Source organism: Hyla sarda, chromosome 3 (genome assembly GCF_029499605.1).
Source record: "Hyla sarda isolate aHylSar1 chromosome 3, aHylSar1.hap1, whole genome shotgun sequence".
Taxonomy (NCBI): domain Eukaryota; kingdom Metazoa; phylum Chordata; class Amphibia; order Anura; family Hylidae; genus Hyla; species Hyla sarda.
Genome location: NC_079191.1, coordinates 190,899,053 through 190,922,753, shown reverse-complemented (window position 1 = coordinate 190,922,753; position 23,701 = coordinate 190,899,053). Strand labels below are relative to the sequence as shown.

The window sequence follows — 23,701 nt, the reverse complement described above, 5'->3', positions numbered from 1 at the left end:
GTGGAGCTAGTGTTGGTGGTGGCGGCAGGCGGGCAAGTGGTAGCATGAGAGGTGCCCGAAGCTAAGCTAGAGGAAGAGAAGGATGGTGCGTCAAGGTTCCGAGCGGAAGCTGTAGTAGATTGGGTGTCTTGTGATAGCGAGTCAACTAAGTCCTCAGAACTTTGGGGGTTCAGGGTACGTGGCCTCTGAAGACTGGCCATTCTAGGACCAAAGGGAATCCCAGCACCATGACGGCCCCTGCGGGGTGGCCTTCCTCTGCCTGTCATTTTTGGTTAAATTTGCACAAGTGTCACACCAAATGTGATTTGAGCTAGGGTGACACAATTTGCCCTGCAGGCAAAAAACTAGCAACTGTGATGTGAACTGACAGTGACTACTTTTATTTAACAGCCAAAAAAGGTATTTTTTATTTTTTATTTGCACAACTGTCACACCAAATGTGATTTGCACTAGGGTGACACAATTTTCCCTGCAGGCAAAAAAACTGGCAACTGTGACATGAACCGACAGTGACTGGTTTTATTTAACAGCCAAAAAAGGTATTTTTTTTTATTTGCACAACTATCACACCAAATATGATTTGCGCTAGTGTGACAATAAGCAAAAAAGCTTGCCAGCGGAGTTCCCCTTTAGCAGTGGTCCCCAACCAGGGTGCCTCCAGCTGTTGCAAAACACACAGACTGATATTTTTCAGCCCATTGAATACTGTAGTAGTTAGTTGCTTTAAAGAAAAAAAGCTTGCCAGCGGAGTTCCCCTTTTAAGCAGTGGTCCCCAACCAGGGTGCCTCCAGCTGGTGCAAAACACATGGACTGATATATTTCAGCCCTTTGAATACTGTGGTAGTTAGTTTCTTTAAAGAAAAAAAGCTTGCCAGCGGAGTTCCCCTTTTAAGCAGTAGTCCCCCAACCAGGGTGCCTCCAGCTGTTGCAAAATACACGGAATGATATCTTTCAGCCCATTGAATACTGTAGTAGTTAGTTGCTTTAAAGAAAAAAAGCTTGCCAGCGGAGTTCCCCTTTTAAGCAGTGGTCCCCAACCAGGGTGCCTCCAGCTGTTGCAAAACACACGGACTGATATCTTTCAACCGATTGAATACTGTAGTAGTTAGTTGCTTTAAAGAAAAAAAGCTTGCCAGCGGAGTTCCGCTTTTAAGCAACGGTCCCCAATCAGGGTACCTCCAGCTGTTGCAAAACACACGGACTGATATCTTTAAGTCCTTTGAATACTGTAGTAGTTAGTTGCTTGAAGGAACTTAAGTTTTATACTGGGGTACACCTTTTAACAAGCGGTTCCCTCCCAACCAGGGTACCTCCAGCTGTTGCAAGACACACGGACTGATATTTGAGCCCTAAAAAGGGATTTTTTGGATGCTGTCCTTAAAGCAGATGTTACACTGGTGCTTTAGGAGTAATCTGGACCCTGAATACACCACCTAGCAGTAACCTAGCTATCCCTTTCCCTATACAGCAGGAGCAGCTTCTCTGTCCCTCCACTTCCTAAGCCTGCAGCATGCTGAATGAGGGTAAAATGGCGTCCGTGCAAGAGGTAGGAGGGTCTGGAAGGGAGGGACTGCTGCTGATTGGCTGTAATGTGTCTGCTGACTCTGACTCACAGGGTCAAAGTTTACTGCAATGTTAAAGTATAGGGGGCGGATCGAACTTCACATATGTTCGCCCGGCGAGGCGAACGCGATCGTGCTAAATTCGTCGGGAACTGTTCGCCGGCGAACAATTCGCGACATCTCTAATCAGGATTTAGAAAAAAATATTAAAAAAAATTATTTATTACATTATGAATCTCCTCACCCTAAATCTACTAAAAATAGTATCCCATACAGCCAAATGGTGAGCCTAAAAAGAACTAACAATGATGTAGATACTTACCATGTACAATTGAATGAACTTGGAGAGGGGGTACCCTGCTGATGTAGTAAAGAAGGCCAGAGAGGAGATAGACAAAGTTCATCTGTTAAAAAATCTGTTAAAAAAGAAAAAAAAAAAAAAACAGAAAGGTGTATTGTATATTCACATTTAGAAACACACCACTAAATGATTGCATAAAAAAAGCCATGTATAATAATTGGTATAAGATTCAGCAAGACAAAGATCTCAGAAAATTTGCAGTAGATAAACCAATTATCTATCTATCTATCTATCTATCTATCTATCTATATGTATATATAACTCAATGGCCCTCTTTTCTAATTGGAAACCCAACATGTTTTTGCATTCTTATTTAATATTGCATATGCTTATTGTTCTGCAGTTTATTATTTTGCACAAAAAAAATAAAAATGGTTTGTAATGTTATACAATGTAATAAATAAAAAAATAAAAAAATAAAAAAAAGGAAACCCAACATGTTTTGTCGGGTTGTGCGCCAGAATTGAAAAAACCCGACTAACTCTGAATTTTTTACTAAGAAAACCCCAAAAAGGGGCACTACCGTGGGGGAAAGGGGGTGTGCATGTTCCAGCATCACTTCCAAACGGCTAAAGATATTAACATGAAACTGGGCACACATGTTACTTACCGCATATACTCGAGTATTAGCCATTCTGAATATAAGCCGAGGCCCCTAATTTGACCCCAAAAATCTAGGAAAAGTTATTGACTCGACTATAAGCCTAGAGTGGGAAATACATCATCCCCCCATGTCATCATCCCCTCCTGTCATTATCCAGACCCCCGTCATTATCATCATCAACCCAGTCATTATCACCCTCATCATCATCACTCTGTCATTATCACCCCGTCACCATCACCTCGTCATCATCACCCCGTCATTATCACCCTCATCATCATCCCCCTCCTCATCATCCCCCTCCTCATCATCCCCCCCTTCATCATCACCGCCAGTCAATCCCTTCGTCATCATCCAGACCCCCCTATTGTTTTCTACTCACCTCCCCAGTTGTTGATTTCTTGGTGGGAAGGAAGGGTGAGCTGGTCCGGGGCGTCCATCTTCAGCCATATATGCTGCAGGGACTGTCCGTTGGGCAGGGTTAGTCGTTCTGGGCTGTCCATCTTCACCAGGAGGCCTTCTTCTCCGCTCCGGGCCGGCCACGAACTAGTGACGTTGCGTTGACGACGACGCGCAGGGAAGTCCATGCGCAGCAGACGTCCGTGACGTCCCTGCGTATAAACGTCCCTGCCTGGTGGCGTCAATGCAGCTTCACTAGTTCGGGGCTGGCCTGAACAGCATGCACGGTCTGTCAGTACATGCTGGGAGTTGCAGTTTTGCAAATGCTGGAGGTTTGCCTCACCCCATGTGAATGTACAGGGTACATTCACATGGGTGGGTTTACAGTGAGTTTCCGCCGCAACGCAAACTACTAGCAGGAAACTCACCGTAAACCCCCGCCACTGCGAACATACCCTAAAAACACTACACTACATTACACTAACAAATAATAAATGGTAAAACACTACACATACACCCCCTTATCATACTTATCATACGGCAGTGTTTCCAAAATGGTGCCTCCAGCTGTAGCAAAACAACAACTCCCAGCATTTCCGGACAGCCACTGACTGTCCAGGCATGCTGGGAGTTTAGCAACAGCTGGAGGCAACCTGTTTGGGAATCACTGGCGTAGAATACCCCTAGGTCCACCCCTATGCAATCCCTAATTTAATCCTCAAATGCACATGGCGCTCTCTCACTTCGGAGCCCTGTCGTATTTTAAGGAAACAGTTTAGGGTCACATATGGGGTCACTCCGTATTCAGGAGCAATTGCCTTACAATTTTTGGGGGACTTTTTCTCCTTTTACCCCTTATGAAAAGGAAAAGTTGGGGTCTACACCAGCCTGTTGCAAATTTTTACACTAACATGCTGGTGTTGCCCCATACTTTTTATTTTCACAAGAAGTAAAAGGAAAAAAGACCCCCAAAATTTGGAACGCAATTTCTCCTGAGTACGGAAATACCCCATAAGTGGGCGTAAAATGCTCTGCGGACGCACAACAAGGCTCAGGAGTGTGAGCGCACTATGTACATTTGAGGTCTAAATTGGTAATTTGCACAGGGGTGGATGATTTTACAGTGGTTCGGACATAAACACAAAAAAATAAATACCCACCTGTGACCCCATTTTGGAAACTACACCCCTCGGGGAATGTAACAAGGGGTATAGTGAGCCTTAACACTACACAGGTGTTTGACAAATTTTCGTTAAAGTTGGATGGGAAAATGAAAAAATCTATTTTTTTAACTAAAATTCTGGTGTTACCCTAAATGTTTCATTTTCACAAGAGAAAATAGGAACAAAAGCCCCCCAAAATGTATAACCCCTTTTCTTCTGAGTAAGAACATACCCCATATGTGAATTTAAAGTGCTCTGCGGGCGAACTGCAATGCTCAGAGGAGAAGGAGTGCCATTGGACCCCCCCCCAACATGTAACCACCATTTTGCAAACTACACACCACACATAATGTAATAAGGGGTACAGTGAGCATTTACGCCCACCAGGTGTCTGGCAGATTTTTGGAACAGTGGTCCGTGAAAATGAAAAATGTTATTTTTCATTTGCACAGCCCACTATTCCAAAGATCTGTCAAATGCCAGTGGGATGTAAATGCTCACTGCACCCCTTATTACTCTGTGAGGGGTGTAGTTTCAAAAATGGGGTCACATGTGGGGGAGATCCACTGTCCAGGCACCATGGGGCGCTTTGTAAACTCATAAGGCCCCCAACTTTTATTCCAAACAAATTCTCTTTCCAAAAGCTCAATGGTGCTCCTTCTCTTCTGAGCATTGTAGTGTGCCAGCAGAGCACTTCACGTCCACACATGGGGTATTTCCTTACTCAGAAGAAATGGGTGACAAATTTTAGGGGGCATACTCTCCTATTACCCCTTGTAAAAATGTAAAATTTTGGGGGAAAAACAGCATTTTAGTAAACTTCATTTACACATCCGACTATAACGAAAAGTTATCAAACACCTGTGAGGTGTTAAGGCTCACTGTACCCCTTGTTATGTTTCTTGAGGGGTGTAGTTTCCAAAATAGTATGCCAAAAACCGTTTCAGAAAAATTCACTCTACAAAATCCCATTGTCACTCCTTCCCTTCTGAGCCCTCTACTGCACCCACAAAGCACTTAACGTACACATATGAGATATTTCCTTACTCGAGAGAAATTGGGTTACAAATTTTAGGGTGATTTCTCTCCTAATACCCCTTGTAAAAATTCAAAAACTGGGTCCACAAGAACATGTGAGTGTAAACAAATGAAGATTTTGAATCTTTGGGGTATTTCTAATATGAAGGCCCCTCAAATCCACTTCAAAACTGAACTGGTCCCTGAAAAATTCCGATTTTGAAAATCTTGTGAAAAATTGGAAAATTGCTGCTAAACTTTGAAGTTCCTGATGTCTTCCAAAAGTAAAAACATCTCAACTTTATGATGTAAACATTAATTTGACATATTGTTTATGCGAATCAATATATAATTTATTTGGTATGTCTTTTTTTCCTTACAAGCAGAGAGCTTCAAAGTTTAAAAAAAAGATTTACATTTTCAAATTTTTCATCAAATTTGGGAATTTTTCATCAAGAAATGATGCAAGTATTGATGAAAATTTACCACTACCATAAAGTAGAATATGTCACGAAAAAACCTTCTCGGAATCAGAATGAAAAGTAAAAGCAGCCCAGAGTTATTAATACTTAAAGTGACAGTGGTCAGATGTGCAAAAAATGCCCAGGTCCTAAAGGTGAAAATGGTCTGGGTCCTTAAGGGGTTAATGGGGTACTCCACTGGGAAAAAAAAATGTAAATCAACTGGTGCAAGAAAGTTAAGCAGATTTGTAAATTACTTATATAACAAAAAAAAAAAATCTTCCTTCCAGTACTTATCAGCTGCTGTTATGATCCACAGGAAGTTATTTTCTTTCTGTCTGACCACAGAGCTCTCTTCTGACACCTCTGTACATTTTAGGAACTGTCTAGTGCAGGATAGGTTTTCTATGGGGATTTGCTCCTACAGTTCCTGACATAGACAGAGGTGTCAGCAGAGAGCAATGTGGTCAGACAGAAAGGAAATTCAAAAAGAAAACAACTTCCTGTGGATCATAACAGCAGCTGATAAGTACTGGAAGGATTAAGATTTTTTTAATAGAATAATTTAGAAATCTGTTTAACTTTCTGGCACCAGTTGGCTTAAAAAGAAATGTTTTCCAGTGTAGTACCTTTTTAAGTCCCATGCAAGTATATAGGACTTCCAGTACCTTCCTCCAAACTCTGCTCTGCATCTCCTGGTGAATGCATCAGTCCGGCCACACGCCTCCCGAATGTCACATCCCATCTCACAAAGCCACACCCACCATTTAAGCCACACCCTTTTATTTTCTACTCTTTTTGTGCTTTGTTCCGGCTTGCAAGTCATGCCCCCTTCCACAAAACCACGCCTCCTTCTATTTTTTGGCCTACAATCTCCTTAACACAACTCAACCCCACCTGAGGACAGCATATGAGGATTAGATATGAGGACAGGATATGAGGATGACATATGAGGATGGGATATGAGGACATGATTTGAGGTCAGGAAATGAAGATGGGATACAAGGACAGGATATGAGGGCAGGAGATGAGGTCAGGATATGAGGTTGGGATATGAGGATGGGATATGAGAATGGGATATGAGAACGGGATATGAGGACAGGATATGAGGACAAGTATGAGAGCGGGAGATGAGGACAGGATATGAGGTCAGGATGTGAGGACACATGTGAGGACAGGATATGAGGTCAGGATATGAGGTCGGGATATGAGGACGGGATATGAGGACGTGATATGAGGACAGGGTATGAGAGCGGGAGATCAGGACAGTATATGAGGTCAGGATGCGAGGACACATATGAGGACAGGATATGAGGTCGGGATATGAGGATGGGATATGAGGACGAGATATGAGGACAAATACATTCTCCTATGTGGCTTTTCCTCCCCCACAAGGAATAGGTAGGAAAAAACGGGCAATGCCGGGTACTCAGCTAGTTAGATATAAAAAGAATGGTACTATCAGAGATTTTTTGAAAAAAAGTGAGAAAACTGTGAAAAAACAGACAGTAGATTGGCTCACAGTGAGCAGACCTGCAGGCAGTTATGCTTGCGGTTTCTGCTCATTTTGTAAGTATAATTCTAAGTCAGACAAAATTGTCCTAGGAGGTTATCACATTAAAATGAGACAATCTATGACTTGTAGGTCAGACTTTGTTGTCTATGCGTTAGTTTGTGATTGTGGGCATTATTACACTGGGCAAGCAAAAAGACCCCTTATCCATCGTATAAAGGACCATGTTCACTCATTAGTCACAGGAAGGGGAGCTACTCGTTCTGTTGCCCATATGAAGAATGCACACAATGGAAATCCCAATGCATTGAAATTCACTGCACTTGAATGAGTTGAAGTTACTAAGTACAACGCTGACTGCCATCACCGAATACTGGTGAAAGAATCCCTCTGGATTCTTCGGACCGACACTAAAGGTCCTTTAGGTATTAATGACCATAATGAAATGAGTGCTTTTATATAGTTCGGTTATTTATGGTCGGCTAACTTACAATATTCTATGATTCGCAGTCTAGGTGTTGCTTTTAATTACCTGTGTTGTATTTGTATTTTCATCCTGTTTTCCTTTGTTACTTTTCCCTTCCCCCTTTTTCTTGTAATTGTATTTGTGGTTACACAGGTTCAGGTCTTTTAAATAGCACACCCACAGGCGTGATGACATGGGCCTGAAGAAGCGCATTTGCATGATATGGTCCATAGACCGGGCTCTCTACCTCTATCTGTGAGTCCGCTTCCCTGTATACCATGCACCCGAAACTGGAATAAAGTCGTATTTGGATTGAAGATTTCATGGCCAGTGCTCCGCTTTTATTTTTGCTTGTTATGGACTATTAAGTTATTGTATGCAGCCTTTGGAGCACTAAGAACTGTGACTTGATCGGGTGGCTAGTAAGGAGTTACGTGCTGACATAGGAAGGAACAGGTGTTTGAGGATTACATAGTAAGTGTGGTAGTGCACAGATGTGAACTTTGTGTGGATTTATATGTAGTAGATAAGGTTAGGAAATTTTTGGTCTGAAAGTGATAAGAGCCTTCAAAAAGGTTGAAAAACAGTGGTTGAAATGGAAGTAAATTAGTATTTATTTATTTTTATTTTTTGTGTTTGGTTTGTTTCTTATCCCTGGCAGAGAAGGTGGGGGTGGGGGTTTAAAGGGTAAATAATATTTGTGTACTGTGGAAATTTATGTATCAGATGTATTATTGTAATTTGAAAAAAGTAATAAAAAGTACAAAAAAGTACAACAACATTTTTTTTTATAAAAAGCCCTAAAATAAAACCACAATAAATATATATCATGTTAAAAAGAAAAGGTGTTCTATAAATATGTTCTGAACTAACTATATGCTGGGATTATTACTTAAACATTACATTCAAGATGATTATACTTTAAAGCATTAATTTCCAGGGTACAAAATAATGAACTAAAATTTCAAATACAAAAAAAATGCATTAAGACGTATATTTTTAGATTTGGTCATCAACATTTTCATTTCTTTTCTTTTTTTTTTGTTAGTGGAAAAAAGGATGTTTTACATGTACAGCATTAAAAATACCGACATGAATGGTGAATATATCATCTTTTGTTTAACTTTTACACCATTTACTGTGCAAGATCATTAACATTATATTTTGATAGCTTGGACATTTACGCACGTGGCGATACCAAATGTGTTTCTAAGTTATTTTTCTTTCTTGTTTATGCTTTTTGGGATAAAATGGGAAATACAATATTTATATTTTTATTGGGGGAGAGGATTTTTCAAATTAAAAAAACAAACCTTTTTTTACATTTTTTTTTTTTTTTTTAAACTTTTTATGTCCTCATAGGGACGTCTTGGTTAACTACCAGGGCATCAAGACGTACATTAACGTCCTATGTCGTTAAGGGGTTAAAGGAAATCTGTCATCAGTTTCACCTGCACGAACCTGTCGCTACAGCAGGTAGTGCCGGTGACACTGATGGCAACCATACTTACCTGATTCTGTTCTGTGCTCCGGTTCTCCTGCTATCTTCTTCTGTATCTTCCGTACCAGGGCCTACTTGGTCATTGGCGAGCTTCCTGAAGTCACCACTGATATTTGCTAACAGCAGGACCCAGCAGAGAAGCAGGAGTGGTGACGCCACAAAGCTTTGTGCATGCTACATGTAGGCCCTGATACGGAAAATACAGAAGGAGTGGGAGAACTGGAGCGCTGAACGGGATCAGGTAAGTACCGTTGTCATTAGAGTCACCTGCATTACCTGTCTGTACTGACAGTTTCATGCAGGTGCAACTGATGACAGATTTCCTTTAATGGTATTCATGGATTATGTGTTATGTTAGGTAAATATAATACCTCATTATCGTCCATAAAATTCTTAGTAGAATTTTTGGGTGCATGGAATAGCATGCATTACAGTTCTTGTGCAATGTAAAAGCAACTGCTATTATGGTAACCCAAAATAGGGGTTGCTATTGTAAAGTCACCCTGATGTAAAGTTGTCACACTATTTGTGCTTATTCTTATTATTGTGTTCAGTTTTGTACATAAGTTATATACTTCCTGGTTCTTATATGTTAGTGAACTAGCCAGCAGACATGTACTGCATGTATTAGTGCATATAGGTTCAAACTAACACATTCCCTTTGAACCTATGCTAAAGGTTAAGTAGAAAGTAAAACTCAGCCATATTGACAGCCAATAGAACAAGAAGCCCCACCTATCAGAGGGGGTCCTGCCTGCCCTGGGCAATATATGATACTAGAATATAAGGACACCAGATGACTTATGCCCATTAAATAAATACGTTATACATAATAAACAATTACAATACATTTTGAGTTATCATTTGTAATAAAGATGACACTTTACCTTTTCAGAATATTGAGAATACTGATTGGCAAATAACACATTGCAAACACCAGCAGGACCACCATGAGCATCCGAGCAGTCTTCCTCCTAGCCCGAATCTGTTTTATTTCAGCAGCCACACTATTCATTTTAGATTTAAATGCTTGTTGCCCTTGCGCCTTGGATTGGGTTGGGCATTGTAAGGGTTTCCACTTCCTCTGAACTATGGATGAAGTTCCTGGAATCTTGACATTTTTAGGAAAACAATTTAATAGTTATTGTTGCAATACATCACAGAACTAAGAATGCATATAAACCCTTCATGAATGGGTAAATATTCATTTTTTCTCTCCCTGCCTACTTTTAATAGCCATAACTTTCATTTTTCCATCTACAGAGCCATATGAGTTTTTTTTTTTTTTTTGCAATACCTTTTTTACTTTGTAATTACATCAATAATTCTTCTGTAACCTGAAATGCCCTGAAATGTAAAAACTGTGGTCAAATTGATATATTTTAAAATTTTGGGGCAGTCTATACTAACGATATTTTATTTCTATAACTTTTTTGTTATTCACTAGTTCTAAAAAGTATCATTTTGCTATTGATCAGACTTTTTGACAATTTTTTTACTTTAATTTTGTGGGATGTGATGTTAAAAAAAAAACAATACATTTTGTTCCATAAACCTTAGCATTACCATGACAAATTAAAGTAGTGGGTAATATTGGGGATAATTAAACTGCACTTAAAAAAAGTGTTTATTCAGTCATAAAAGCGTACTCTGCGGAAAACAAATGTTTTCAAATCAACTGGTGCTGTATACTACTGAGAAACTTGTGTAGTTCTTTCCAGTCTAGATGCAAATCCCCAAAGCAAACCTCTCGTGCTCTGGACAGTTCCTGACATGGACAGAGGTGTCAGCAGAGAACACTGTGGTCAGACAGGAAAAAAACTATTCAACTTCCTCTGTATTATACAACAGCTAATAAGTCATTTACAAATCTGTTTAACTTTCTGGCACCAGTTTATTTGAAAAAACTAAAAATAATAATAATTAAACTTTAAATACATTCAAAGCTCAGTCATATGAGCTCAGTCATTTATTTTTCACACCATTTACAAAGTAACTTTTAAGGTTCTACCTCACCAGTCTAAAGAAAAAGTAATCCTAACTCTTCAGTAACCATGGTAGGACGTTTTCCATGACTGGAAATATGTAGAAGAACGTGGACAAGTATACATTCTCATATGAAAAGATTTTAATGGATATTCTGAAGTTCTGATAAAAAAAAAAAATACTTGAAAAGAAGGCTGCAAGTATATTAAACACAAAGCAGAAGTATACCACCAATCCTCCTAAACAACTAAAATAAGCATTAACTACCTTTTTTGTGCTTTTTTTTGGTGCAGCAAGAGTAGATATGGCTACTCATGACATCTATTTTAGGCTGTCCTCTTCTAACTGTAATTTTTGGTTGCTTAAAAACAAGTCTATACACTCTTCTGCACTTCAAATTGCGTCCCCTCACTGCTGAGCATGTCACCTTTTGTTCCTTATTCCCATTCTCTGCTGTTTTACACCCCCAATCTTCTATAACTCCTAGTGCTGCAACTGAGCGGTGTCAAACACAGAGCTGCATAACCTTAGGGAACCAGCTATAAGTATCACATTTGAGGCCAATAAGTCTTGCGTGACTTGAGTATTTGGGAAACTGGTATACGTTGAGGATTTTTGCTTTACAACATATATTTTTAAATGGAACCAACCTTTGCTCCATTACTGAGGACAAACTCTCCAGACTACTCTCCGCATCACACGTCACCACCTGTGCACTTGATCCAATCCCACTTCATTTTCTCCCAACAATACCACAATATTAATGTGAGCCTTAACCCATCTCTTCAACCTATCACCAATAACTGGCACCTTTCCTTGATAATTTAAATATGTAACCATCACACCCATCCTAATAAAAGCTACCACTCCACCTCACTTTTCCACTTTACCTCCAAACTTCTTGAATATCCTACTTACCTTGAACTGTCTTCTCATCTCTCCTCCAATTGACTCTTTGATGATCTATTAATCACAACCAAAGGCTCCACTGTTTCCCTAGTCCCAAAAGACTGCGGCCTTGGAGTCCTCTTCCATTCTGCGCTGTCTTTTAACCCACATATCCAGACCTTTACTCCCTTCTTTTGCCTTCACCTCAAAAATATTTCTCGCATCTGCACAACTTTGATGCTGGTACTCATCATCATCCTCATCATCTCCCACTTGGACTACAGCAGCAATTTCCTCTGTTGCCTTCCATAAACACTATTGCTATCCTCCAATCCATCCTCAACTCTGCTGCCTGGCTAATTCACTTCTATGTTCGCCGTTCCTCTGCCTCTCCCCTCTACCAATCCCCTCCCTGGCTATCCATTGCCCAACAAATTCACTTTAATGCCTTAAGGACTCAGCCCATTTGGACCTTAAGGACTAAGACAATTTTATTTTTACGTTTTCGTTTTTACCTCCTCCCCTTCAAAAAATCATAACTCTTTTATATTTTCATCCAGAGACTAGTATGAGGGCTTGTTTTTTGCGCGACCAGTTGTCCGTTGTAATGCCATCACTCACTTTACCATAAAATGTATGGCACAACCAAAAAAATACTATTTGTGTGGGGAAATTAAAAAGAAAACCGCAATTTTGCAAATTTTGGAAGGTTTTGTTTTCACGCAGTACAATGTATGATAAAAATGACATGTGTTTTTTATTATCTGGGTCAATATGATTAAAATGATACCCATGATTATACACTTTTCTATTACTGTTGTGCTTAAAAAAAATCGCAAACTTTTGAACCAAATTAGTACAGTTAAAATCCCCCTATTTTGAAGACCTATAACTTTTTCATTTTTCCATATAGGCGGTGGTATGAGGGCTCATTTTTTGCGCCGTGATCTGTGTGATCTTTTTATTAATACCATATTTGCTTATAAAAAACTTTTATTACATTTTTTATAAAAAAAATTTTGGAATAAAATGTTCTAAAAAAGCAGCTATTTTGGACTTTTTTATTTACATTCACGCCGTTCACCGTACGGGATCATTTACATGTTATTTTAATAGTTTTGATATTTACGCATGCGGTGATACCATATATGTATATAAAATATTTTTTTTTACACTTTTTGGGGGGTAAAATAGGGAAAATGGGACAATTTAAGTTTTTATTAAGGGAGGGGGTTTTTCAAAATTTTTTTACTTTATTTTTTTACTTTTATTTTTACAGCCTTATAGTCCCCATAGGGGACTATTTATAGCAACCATTCGATTGCTAACTGTTCAGTGCTATGTATAGGACACATCACTGATCAGCATTATCGGTCATCTTCTGCTCTGGTCTGCGGGAAGGCAGATAAGAGAAGAAGACTCCCGGAAGGCAGCAGAGCCAGGTGAGGGGACCTCCGTCTGCCGTGCAGGATGATCGGATCGCTGTGGCAGCGCTGCGGGCGATCCGATCATCCTGTTAAGTGACCGCGATGCTGCAGATGCCATGGTCTGTATTGATCACGGCATCTGAGGGGTTAATGGTGGATATCCGCGGGATCGCGGGTGTCCGCCATTACCGGCGGGTCCCTGGCTGCGATCCACAGCCGGGACCTGCCGCGCATGATGCAGGCATCGCTCCGATGCCCGCGGTTATGCTCAGGACGTAAATGTACGTCCTGGTGCGTTAAGTACCACATCACCAGGACGTACATTTACGTCCTGCGTTGTTAAGGGGTTAAGCTGCTAACCATGACATACAAGACTGCATTGTAAAAGGCTGCTTCTTTAAAGGGGTACTCCGGTGGAAAACTTTTTTTCTTTTAAATCAACTGGTGCCAGTAAATTAAACAGATTAGTAAATTACTTCTATTAAAAAATCTTAATCCTTCCAGTACTTATTAGCTGCTGAATACTACAGAGGAAATTATTTTCTTTTTGGAACACAGAGCTCTCTGATGAATCACGAGCACAGTGCTCTCTGCTGACATCTCTGTCCATTTTAAGAACTGTCCAGAGTAGGAGAAAATCCCCATAGCAAACATATGCTGCTCTGAACAGTTCCTAAAATGGACAGAGATGTCAGCAGAGAGCACTGTGCTCATTGTTACGCCGAGCGCTCCGGGTCCCCGCTCCTCCCCGGAGCGCTCGCTACACTCTCTCCGCTGCAGCGCTCCGGTCAGATCCACTGACCCGGGGCGCTGCGATTCTGCTGCCAGCCGGGATGCGATTCGCGATGCGGGTAGCGCCCGCTCGCGATGCGCACCCCGGCTCCCGTACCTGACTCGCTCTCCCTCGGTCCTGTCCCGGCGCGCGCGGCCCCGCTCCCTAGGGCGCGCGCGCGCCGGGTCTTTGCGATTTAAAGGGCCACTGCGCCGCTGATTGGCGCAGTGATTCCAATTAGTGTCTTCACCTGTGCACTTCCCTATATCACCTCACTTCCCCTGCACTTCCCTGCCGGATCTTGTTGCCATTGTGCCAGTGAAAGCGTTCCTTGTATGTTCCTAGCCTGTGTTCCAGACCTCCTGCCGTTGCCCCTGACTACGATCCTTGCTGCCTGCCCCGACCTTCTGCTACGTCCGACCTTGCTTCTGTCTACTCCCTTGTACCGCGCCTATCTTCAGCAGCCAGAGAGGTTGAGCCGTTGCTAGTGGATACGACCTGGTCACTACCGCCGCAGCAAGACCATCCCGCTTTGCGGCGGGCTCTGGTGAAAACCAGTAGTGACTTAGAACCGATCCACTAGCACGGTCCACGCCAATCCCTCTCTGGCACAGAGGATCCACTACCTGCCAGCCGGCATCGTGACAGTAGATCCGGCCATGGATCCCGCTGAAGTTCCTCTGCCAGTTGTCGCTGACCTCACCACGGTGGTCGCCCAGCAGTCACAACAGATAGCGCAACAAGGCCAACAGCTGTCTCAACTGACCGTTATGCTACAACAGTTACTACCACAGCTTCAGCAGTCATCTCCTCCGCCAGCTCCTGCACCTCCTCCGCAGCGAGTGGCCGCTCCTGGGCTACGCCTATCCTTGCCGGATAAATTTGATGGGGACTCTAAGTTTTGCCGTGGCTTTCTTTCCCAATGTTCCCTGCATCTGGAGATGATGTCGGACCTGTTTCCCACTGAAAGGTCTAAGGTGGCTTTCGTAGTCAGCCTTCTGTCCGGAAAAGCCCTGTCATGGGCCACACCGCTCTGGGACCGCAATGACCCTGTCACTGCCTCTGTACACTCCTTCTTCTCGGAAGTCCGAAGTGTCTTTGAGGAACCTGCCCGAGCCTCTTCTGCTGAGACTGCCCTGTTGAACCTGGTCCAGGGTAATTCTTCCGTTGGCGAGTATGCCGTACAATTCCGTACTCTTGCTTCAGAATTGTCCTGGAATAATGAGGCCCTCTGCGCGACCTTTAAAAAAGGCCTATCCAGCAACATTAAAGATGTTCTGGCCGCACGAGAAATTCCTGCTAATCTACATGAACTTATTCACCTAGCCACTCGCATTGACATGCGTTTTTCCGAAAGGCGTCAGGAGCTCCGCCAAGATATGGACTCTGTTCGCACGAGGCGTTTCTTCTCCTCGGCTCCTCTCTCCTCTGGTCCCCTGCAATCTGTTCCTGTGCCTCCCGCCGTGGAGGCTATGCAGGTCGACCGGTCTCGCCTGACACCTCAAGAGAGGACACGACGCCGCATGGAGAACCTCTGCCTGTACTGTGCTAGTACCGAACACTTCCTGAGGGATTGTCCTATCCGTCCTCCCCGCCTGGAAAGACGTCCGCTGACTCCGCACAAAGGTGAGACAGTCCTTGATGTCTACTCTGCTTCTCCACGTCTTACTGTGCCTGTGCGGATGTCTGCCTCTGCCTTCTCCTTCTCTACCGTGGCCTTCTTGGACTCTGGATCTGCAGGAAATTTTATTTTGGCCTCTCTCGTCAACAAGTTCAACATCCCAGTGACCAGTCTCGCCAGACCCCTTTACATCAATTGTGTAAACAATGAAAGATTGGACTGTACCATACGCTTCCGCACAGAGCCCCTTCTAATGAGCATCGGATCTCATCACGAGAGGATTGAACTTTTGGTCCTTCCCAATTGCACCTCGGAAATTCTCCTTGGACTTCCCTGGCTTCAACTTCATTCCCCAACCCTGGATTGGTCCACTGGGGAGATCAAGAGTTGGGGGCCCTCTTGTTCCAAGGACTGTCTAAGACCGGTTCCCAGTAACCCTTGCCGTGACTCTGTGGTTCCCTCAGTAACCGGTCTCCCTAAGGCCTATATGGACTTCGCGGATGTTTTCTGCAAAAAACAAGCTGAGACTCTACCTCCTCACAGGCCTTATGATTGCCCTATCGACCTCCTCCCGGGTACTACTCCACCCCGGGGCAGAATTTATCCTCTCTCTGCCCCAGAGACTCTTGCCATGTCTGAGTATGTCCAGGAAAATTTAAAAAAGGGCTTTATCCGTAAATCCTCCTCTCCTGCCGGAGCTGGATTTTTCTTTGTGTCCAAAAAAGATGGCTCCCTACGTCCTTGCATTGACTACCGCGGTCTTAATAAAATCACGGTTAAGAACCGCTACCCCCTACCCCTCATCTCTGAACTCTTTGATCGCCTCCAAGGTGCCCACATCTTTACTAAATTGGACTTAAGAGGCGCCTATAACCTCATCCGCATCAGAGAGGGGGATGAGTGGAAAACGGCGTTTAACACCAGAGATGGACACTTTGAGTATCTGGTCATGCCCTTTGGCCTGTGCAACGCCCCTGCTGTCTTCCAAGACTTTGTCAATGAAATTTTTCGTGATCTGTTATACTCCTGTGTTGTTGTATATCTGGACGATATCCTAATTTTTTCTGCCAATCTAGAAGAACACCGCCAGCATGTCCGTATGGTTCTTCAGAGACTTCGTGACAATCAACTCTATGCCAAAATTGAGAAATGTCTGTTTGAATGCCAATCTCTTCCTTTTCTAGGATATTTGGTCTCTGGCCAGGGACTACAAATGGATCCAGACAAACTCTCTGCCGTCTTAGATTGGCCACGCCCCTCCGGACTCCGTGCTATCCAACGCTTTTTGGGGTTCGCCAATTATTACAGGCAATTTATTCCACATTTTTCTACCGTTGTGGCTCCTATCGTGGCTTTAACCAAAAAAAATGCCGATCCCAAGTCGTGGCCTCCTCAAGCGGAAGACGCCTTTAAACGACTCAAGTCTGCCTTTTCTTCGGCTCCCGTGCTCTCCAGACCTGACCCTTCCAAACCCTTCCTATTGGAGGTTGATGCCTCCTCAGTGGGAGCTGGAGCTGTTCTTTTACAAAAAAATTCTTCCGGGCATGCTGTCACTTGTGGTTTTTTTTCTAGGACCTTCTCTCCGGCGGAGAGGAACTACTCCATCGGGGATCGAGAGCTTCTAGCCATTAAATTAGCACTTGAGGAATGGAGGCATCTGCTGGAGGGATCAAGATTTCCAGTTATTATTTACACCGACCACAAGAACCTCTCCTACCTCCAGTCTGCCCAACGGCTGAATCCTCGCCAGGCCCGGTGGTCTCTGTTCTTTGCCCGATTTAATTTTGAGATTCACTTTCGTCCTGCCGATAAGAACATTAGGGCCGATGCTCTCTCTCGTTCCTCGGATGCCTCAGAAGTTGAACTCTCTCCGCAACACATCATTCCACCTGACTGCCTGATCTCCACTTCTCCAGCCTCCATCAGGCAAACTCCTCCAGGAAAGACCTTTGTTTCTCCACGCCAACGCCTCGGAATCCTCAAATGGGGTCACTCCTCCCATCTCGCTGGTCATGGGGGCATCAAGAAATCTGTGCAACTCATCTCCCGCTTCTATTGGTGGCCGACTCTGGAGACGGATGTTGTGGACTTTGTGCGAGCCTGCACTATCTGTGCCCGGGATAAGACTCCTCGCCAGAAGCCCGCTGGTTTTCTTCATCCCCTGCCTGTCCCCGAACAGCCTTGGTCTCTGATTGGTATGGATTTTATTACTGATTTACCCCCTTCCCGTGGCAACACTGTTATTTGGGTGGTCGTTGATCGATTCTCCAAAATGGCACATTTCATCCCTCTTCCTGGTCTTCCTTCAGCGCCTCAGTTGGCTAAACAATTTTTTGTACACATTTTTCGTCTTCACGGGTTGCCTACGCAGATCGTCTCGGATAGAGGCGTCCAATTCGTGTCTAAATTCTGGAGGGCTCTCTGTAAACAACTCAAGATTAAATTAAATTTTTCTTCTGCATATCATCCCCAGTCCAATGGACAAGTAGAAAGAATTAACCAAGTCTTGGGTGATTATTTGCGACATTTTGTTTCCTCCCGCCAGGATGACTGGGCAGATCTCCTTCCATGGGCCGAATTCTCGTATAACTTCAGAGTCTCTGAATCTTCCTCCAAATCCCCATTTTTCGTGGTGTACGGCCGTCACCCTCTTCCCCCCCTCCCTACCCCCTTGCCCTCTGGTCTGCCCGCTGTGGATGAAATTTCTCGTGACCTTTCCATTATATGGAGAGAGACCCAAAATTCTCTCTTACAGGCTTCTTCACGCATGAAGAGGTTCGCGGATAAGAAAAGAAGAGCTACTCCCGTTTTTTCCCCTGGAGACAAGGTATGGCTCTCCGCTAAATATGTCCGCTTCCGTGTCCCTAGCTACAAGTTGGGACCACGCTATCTTGGTCCTTTCAAAATTTTGTGTCAAATTAATCCTGTCTCTTACAAACTTCTTCTTCCTCCTTCTCTTCGTATCCCTAATGCCTTTCACGTCTCTCTTCTTAAACCACTCATCCTCAACCGTTTTTCTCCCAAATCTGTTCCTCCCACTCCTGTTTCCGGCTCCTCGGACATCTTCTCTGTCAAAGAGATCTTAGCCTCTAAAAAGGTCAGAGGGAAAACTTTTTTTTTAGTGGACTGGGAGGGTTGTGGTCCTGAAGAGAGATCCTGGGAACCTGAGGACAACATCCTAGATAAAAGTCTGCTCCTCAGGTTCTCAGGCCCTAAAAAGAGGGGGAGACCCAAGGGGGGGGTACTGTTACGCCGAGCGCTCCGGGTCCCCGCTCCTCCCCGGAGCGCTCGCTACACTCTCTCCGCTGCAGCGCTCCGGTCAGATCCACTGACCCGGGGCGCTGCGATTCTGCTGCCAGCCGGGATGCGATTCGCGATGCGGGTAGCGCCCGCTCGCGATGCGCACCCCGGCTCCCGTACCTGACTCGCTCTCCCTCGGTCCTGTCCCGGCGCGCGCGGCCCCGCTCCCTAGGGCGCGCGCGCGCCGGGTCTTTGCGATTTAAAGGGCCACTGCGCCGCTGATTGGCGCAGTGATTCCAATTAGTGTCTTCACCTGTGCACTTCCCTATATCACCTCACTTCCCCTGCACTTCCCTGCCGGATCTTGTTGCCATTGTGCCAGTGAAAGCGTTCCTTGTATGTTCCTAGCCTGTGTTCCAGACCTCCTGCCGTTGCCCCTGACTACGATCCTTGCTGCCTGCCCCGACCTTCTGCTACGTCCGACCTTGCTTCTGTCTACTCCCTTGTACCGCGCCTATCTTCAGCAGCCAGAGAGGTTGAGCCGTTGCTAGTGGATACGACCTGGTCACTACCGCCGCAGCAAGACCATCCCGCTTTGCGGCGGGCTCTGGTGAAAACCAGTAGTGACTTAGAACCGATCCACTAGCACGGTCCACGCCAATCCCTCTCTGGCACAGAGGATCCACTACCTGCCAGCCGGCATCGTGACACTCATGATGTCAGCAGAGAGCACTGTGTTCCAAAAAGAAAATAATTTCCTCTGTAGTATTCAGCAGCTGATAAGTACTGAAAGGATTACGATTTTTTAATGGAAATAATTTACAAATCTGCTTAACTTTCTGGCACCAGTTGATTTAAAAAAAAAAAAAAAAAAAAGTTTTTTACTGGAGTACCCCTTTAAAGGGGAATTCCGCCCCTAGAATCTTATCCCCTATCCAAAGGATAGAGGATAAGATGTCTGATCGTTGGGGTCCCACTACTGGGGACCCCCGTGATCTCGGCTGCTGCACCCCAGACATCCGGTGCACGGAGCGAACTTCGCTCCTTGTCGGATGACTGGCGATGCTTGGCGGAGGCTTTGAACATCTCTGCCATTCCCCCTCAATGCAAGTCTATAGGAGGGGGTGTGATGGCCATCAAGCCCCCTCCGATAGACTTACATTTAAGGTGTGTGGTCGTGACATCACGAGCCTCCAGAGCTGTAGGCTCTATACCAGTTTGTCATTTACTCATGCTATGAATTTAACCTTTATCATATGTACAGTGCTCTGGAACTATGAGCACTATAACAACAAATAGTTTCTAACATTTCATATTCTATATCAAAATCTGTAGCGGAAAACCCACAGTAAATATGCACCAAATCTTCCAAATCTGCCACATGTGCCATAGTAAAAATGAATGAGGAGCTGTGACCAATCCAAAAAAATTAGATTACATTATAATTGAATACCCCAGAATGTCCCGTTCACACACGCTTTTACAGTTTCTTGATACGTCCTTCCATTCCTGAGATATTAGGTTTTATAATTTGTCTGACAATTCAGGACTATGGACTAATTTTCTTAATGGAAGTGACTGGTGATAGGCGGGATTATACAGTCAAAGGGTGTGTATTAGCAATACATCACCTTAATGTACAACATTCCTACCCCTGACTGTATGACCCCACTTGAACCCACCTGATATTTACACCCATTGTTATAATTAAGTTCACGACCATCTGAATGATTCTCTGATTTGTTAGACAAACTATAAACCCTCCTATCTCAGGACGCAGGGCGTACCTGTACGCCCTGCGCCCGATCCCGGTATATAACGTGGGGTCACGCTGTGACCCTGCGTCATACTGGGTCGGTCCCAGCGGCTAATGAAAGCCAGGACCCTGGGCTAATAGCGTGCAGCACCAATCGTTGTGCCACGTGCTATTAACACTTTAGACACGGCATTCAAAGTTGATTGCTGCTTCTAAAATGAAAGTGAAAGCTTCCATGCTCAGTCGGGCTGATTGGGACCATCGTTGTGAAATCGCGTTGTCCCGATCAGCTAGAACGCGAGCAGAGGTCCCCTCACCTGTCTCGGTCAGGTCCAATTGCCGATTGATTTCTCCAAGCTTGAAATCCAGACTTGAGCACTGGACTGCCGATAACACTGATCTTTGCTGTGTCAATGCGCGGCAATGATCTGTGTTGAAGATCAGTGTGTGCAGTGTAATAGCCACTAGGCGGGGCTATAACACTGCAAAAAAAAGATCATTTAACCACTTCCCTAATTAAAGTAAAAATCACCCTCCTTTTCCCATTAAAAACTGTGTAAATAAAAATAAACATATGTGGTATTGCCGCATGCATAAATGTCCGAACTATAAAAATATATAATTAATTAAAGCGCACGGTCAATGGCGTATGTGCAATAAAATTCCAAAATCCAAAATAGCGTATGTTTGGTCACTTTTTATATCATGAAAAAATTTATAAAAAGCGATCAAAAAGTCCTATCAATATAAATGGTACCAATAATGGTACCAATAAAAACATCAGATCACGTTGCAAAAAATGAGCCCTCATACTGGCTCGTACGCAAAAAAAAAAGTAATAGGGGTCAGAAGATGACAATTTTGCATGTAGTCATGACTTTTTCAGTAATACAAAATCAAACCAAGGGTATCATTTTAACTGTATGGACCTACAGAATAAAGATAAGATATAATTTTTGCCGAAAAATGCACTGTGTAGAAACGGAAGCCCCCAAAATTAACAAAATGGAATTTTTTCTTAAATTTTGTCGCACAATGAATTTTTTTCCGCTTCACCGTGGATATTTTGGTAAAATAACTAATGTCACTGCAAAGTAGAATTTGTGGCACAAAAAATAAGCCTTAATATGGAAGTTTAGGTGCAAAAATGAAAGTGTTATGATTTTTAGGAAGTGATGAAGAAAAAATGAAAATGGAAAAACCCTGCGTCCTTAAGGGGTTAAGAAACCATGAAAAAGATGTGTGAAACATTAAGCTATTGACAGTCAGATCTCAATTAATTTGGGGTGGCTACATGTCCTTTTAAATAGTTTTAGATTTTTAGAGTGAAGTTTAGACTATATATTATGTGGCATATTCTGTGTAAATTACGCTAATATCATTATTTACTAATACTGCATTCTCTTTATTATCATCCTAATTTCATAGCTATCATCCACTTCATTGGTATAAAGAGGAGACTATGGGGCAATATAAAGTCTTTCTAAAGTAATATTTTGAAATTTCCTTACATCTCATTTTCATATTTACTGTCTATTATAGATACAAATAGAGATGAGCGAATTTTTGAAAAATTTTATTTGGCCGATTCGCCAAATTTTCCTAAAAAAATTGTCTTGATACTAATTTATTTGTGGTGAATCACTATTAAAAACAGCCATTTCTGTCCTACAGAGAGCCTCAATAGGGGTGTAGAACACTTTGCCTTGCTGTAACATGCATAGGGTGTGTGCTGGGTTAGTGAAATAATACTGTTATTCAGCATGACATGCAGATCAGAGGTGTCACTATTAGAATCACTATCGCAGAGTGGCACAATGACAGAGCCTGGAGGTGGCATCAGTACAAGGAGACCATATAGTGGCTGAATGACATAGCGTGGAGGTGGCGGCAGCATGAGGAGACCATATAGTGGCTGAATGATACAGCCTGGAGTTGGCACAGCATGAAGAGACCGCATAGTGGCTGAACAACACAACCTGGAGTTGGCTGCAGCATTTAGTGGCTGAATGACACAGCTTCGAGTTTGGGCAGCATGAGGTGAACATAAAGTGGCTGAATGACACAGCCTGGAGCTGGCATTAGCATGAGTAGACCACATAGTGGCTGAATGACACAGCATGAAGGTGGCGGAAGCATGAGGAGACCATATAGTGGCAGAATGACACAGCTTGGAGTTGGCGGCAGCATATAGTGGCTGAATGACAAAGCCTGGAGTTTGCAGCAGTATGAGGAGATCTATGCTTATGCCCTATGCTTTGTCGAGGGCGGGATAAGCTGCAGTCCTGTGTGGATGTCCGGGCGGGATCTCCACCACAACCTTCCGAAAGGATTTTTCATTACATGCTCTGAAGAGTGTTGTGCCTCTCCCCTAGCACAACACTATTTGGTGAGTTGCTCTATTGTTAGGGGCTCACCTCATTGTATACTGTCCTTCACAGTGGAGCGCTTTTTTTCTATTTTTTTCATTTTAGTTTTACAGCCTGGAGGTGGCAGCAGCATGAGGAGAACATCTGGTGGCAGTATGAGACAGCTTAGAGCTGGCATTAGCATGAGGAGAACATTTGGTGGCTGAATAAGACAGCCTGGAGCTGGCATCAGCACGAGGAGAACATATGGTGGCAGAATGAGACAGCCTGGAGGTGGCAGCATCAGGAGTCCTGAAAGTGACCCGGTGACAGAGTGGTGCAGTGGGTGGCAATAGCAGTACCCGGTGAGGAAGGTGGGTGAAAAAAGGAGAACTTGGCATCAGATGTGTGGCATCAGGCTGGTTGAAGGTCAGAACAGTAGCTGAGGCAGGTAGGCAGAAGAAAAGGGTCACTTTTGTAAAAATGTTATGTGTGCACAAGAAAGTATTGAGGATATGCATAACGTAAAACTTAGCTTTTAATAACATGCTAAGGATAAAATATATGGACCCAAATTTTGTTTTTTAATCAAACAAAAGGAAAGGTGTGCAAAAATCAC

The 23,701-nt window shown here is 43.4% G+C and overlaps 1 protein-coding gene across 1 annotated transcript in view; it reads right to left on the bottom strand.

The window, feature by feature from the left end:
* The window catches only part of HCRTR2 (hypocretin receptor 2), a 166,247-nt gene that overhangs the window by 44,002 nt on the left and 98,544 nt on the right, over positions 1-23,701 (bottom strand). Inside the window, exon 5 of the mRNA XM_056565749.1 lies at positions 9,932-10,155. Within this exon, the coding sequence (XP_056421724.1) occupies positions 9,932-10,155 (224 nt within the window). The remainder of the gene's footprint in view (positions 1-9,931; positions 10,156-23,701) is intronic.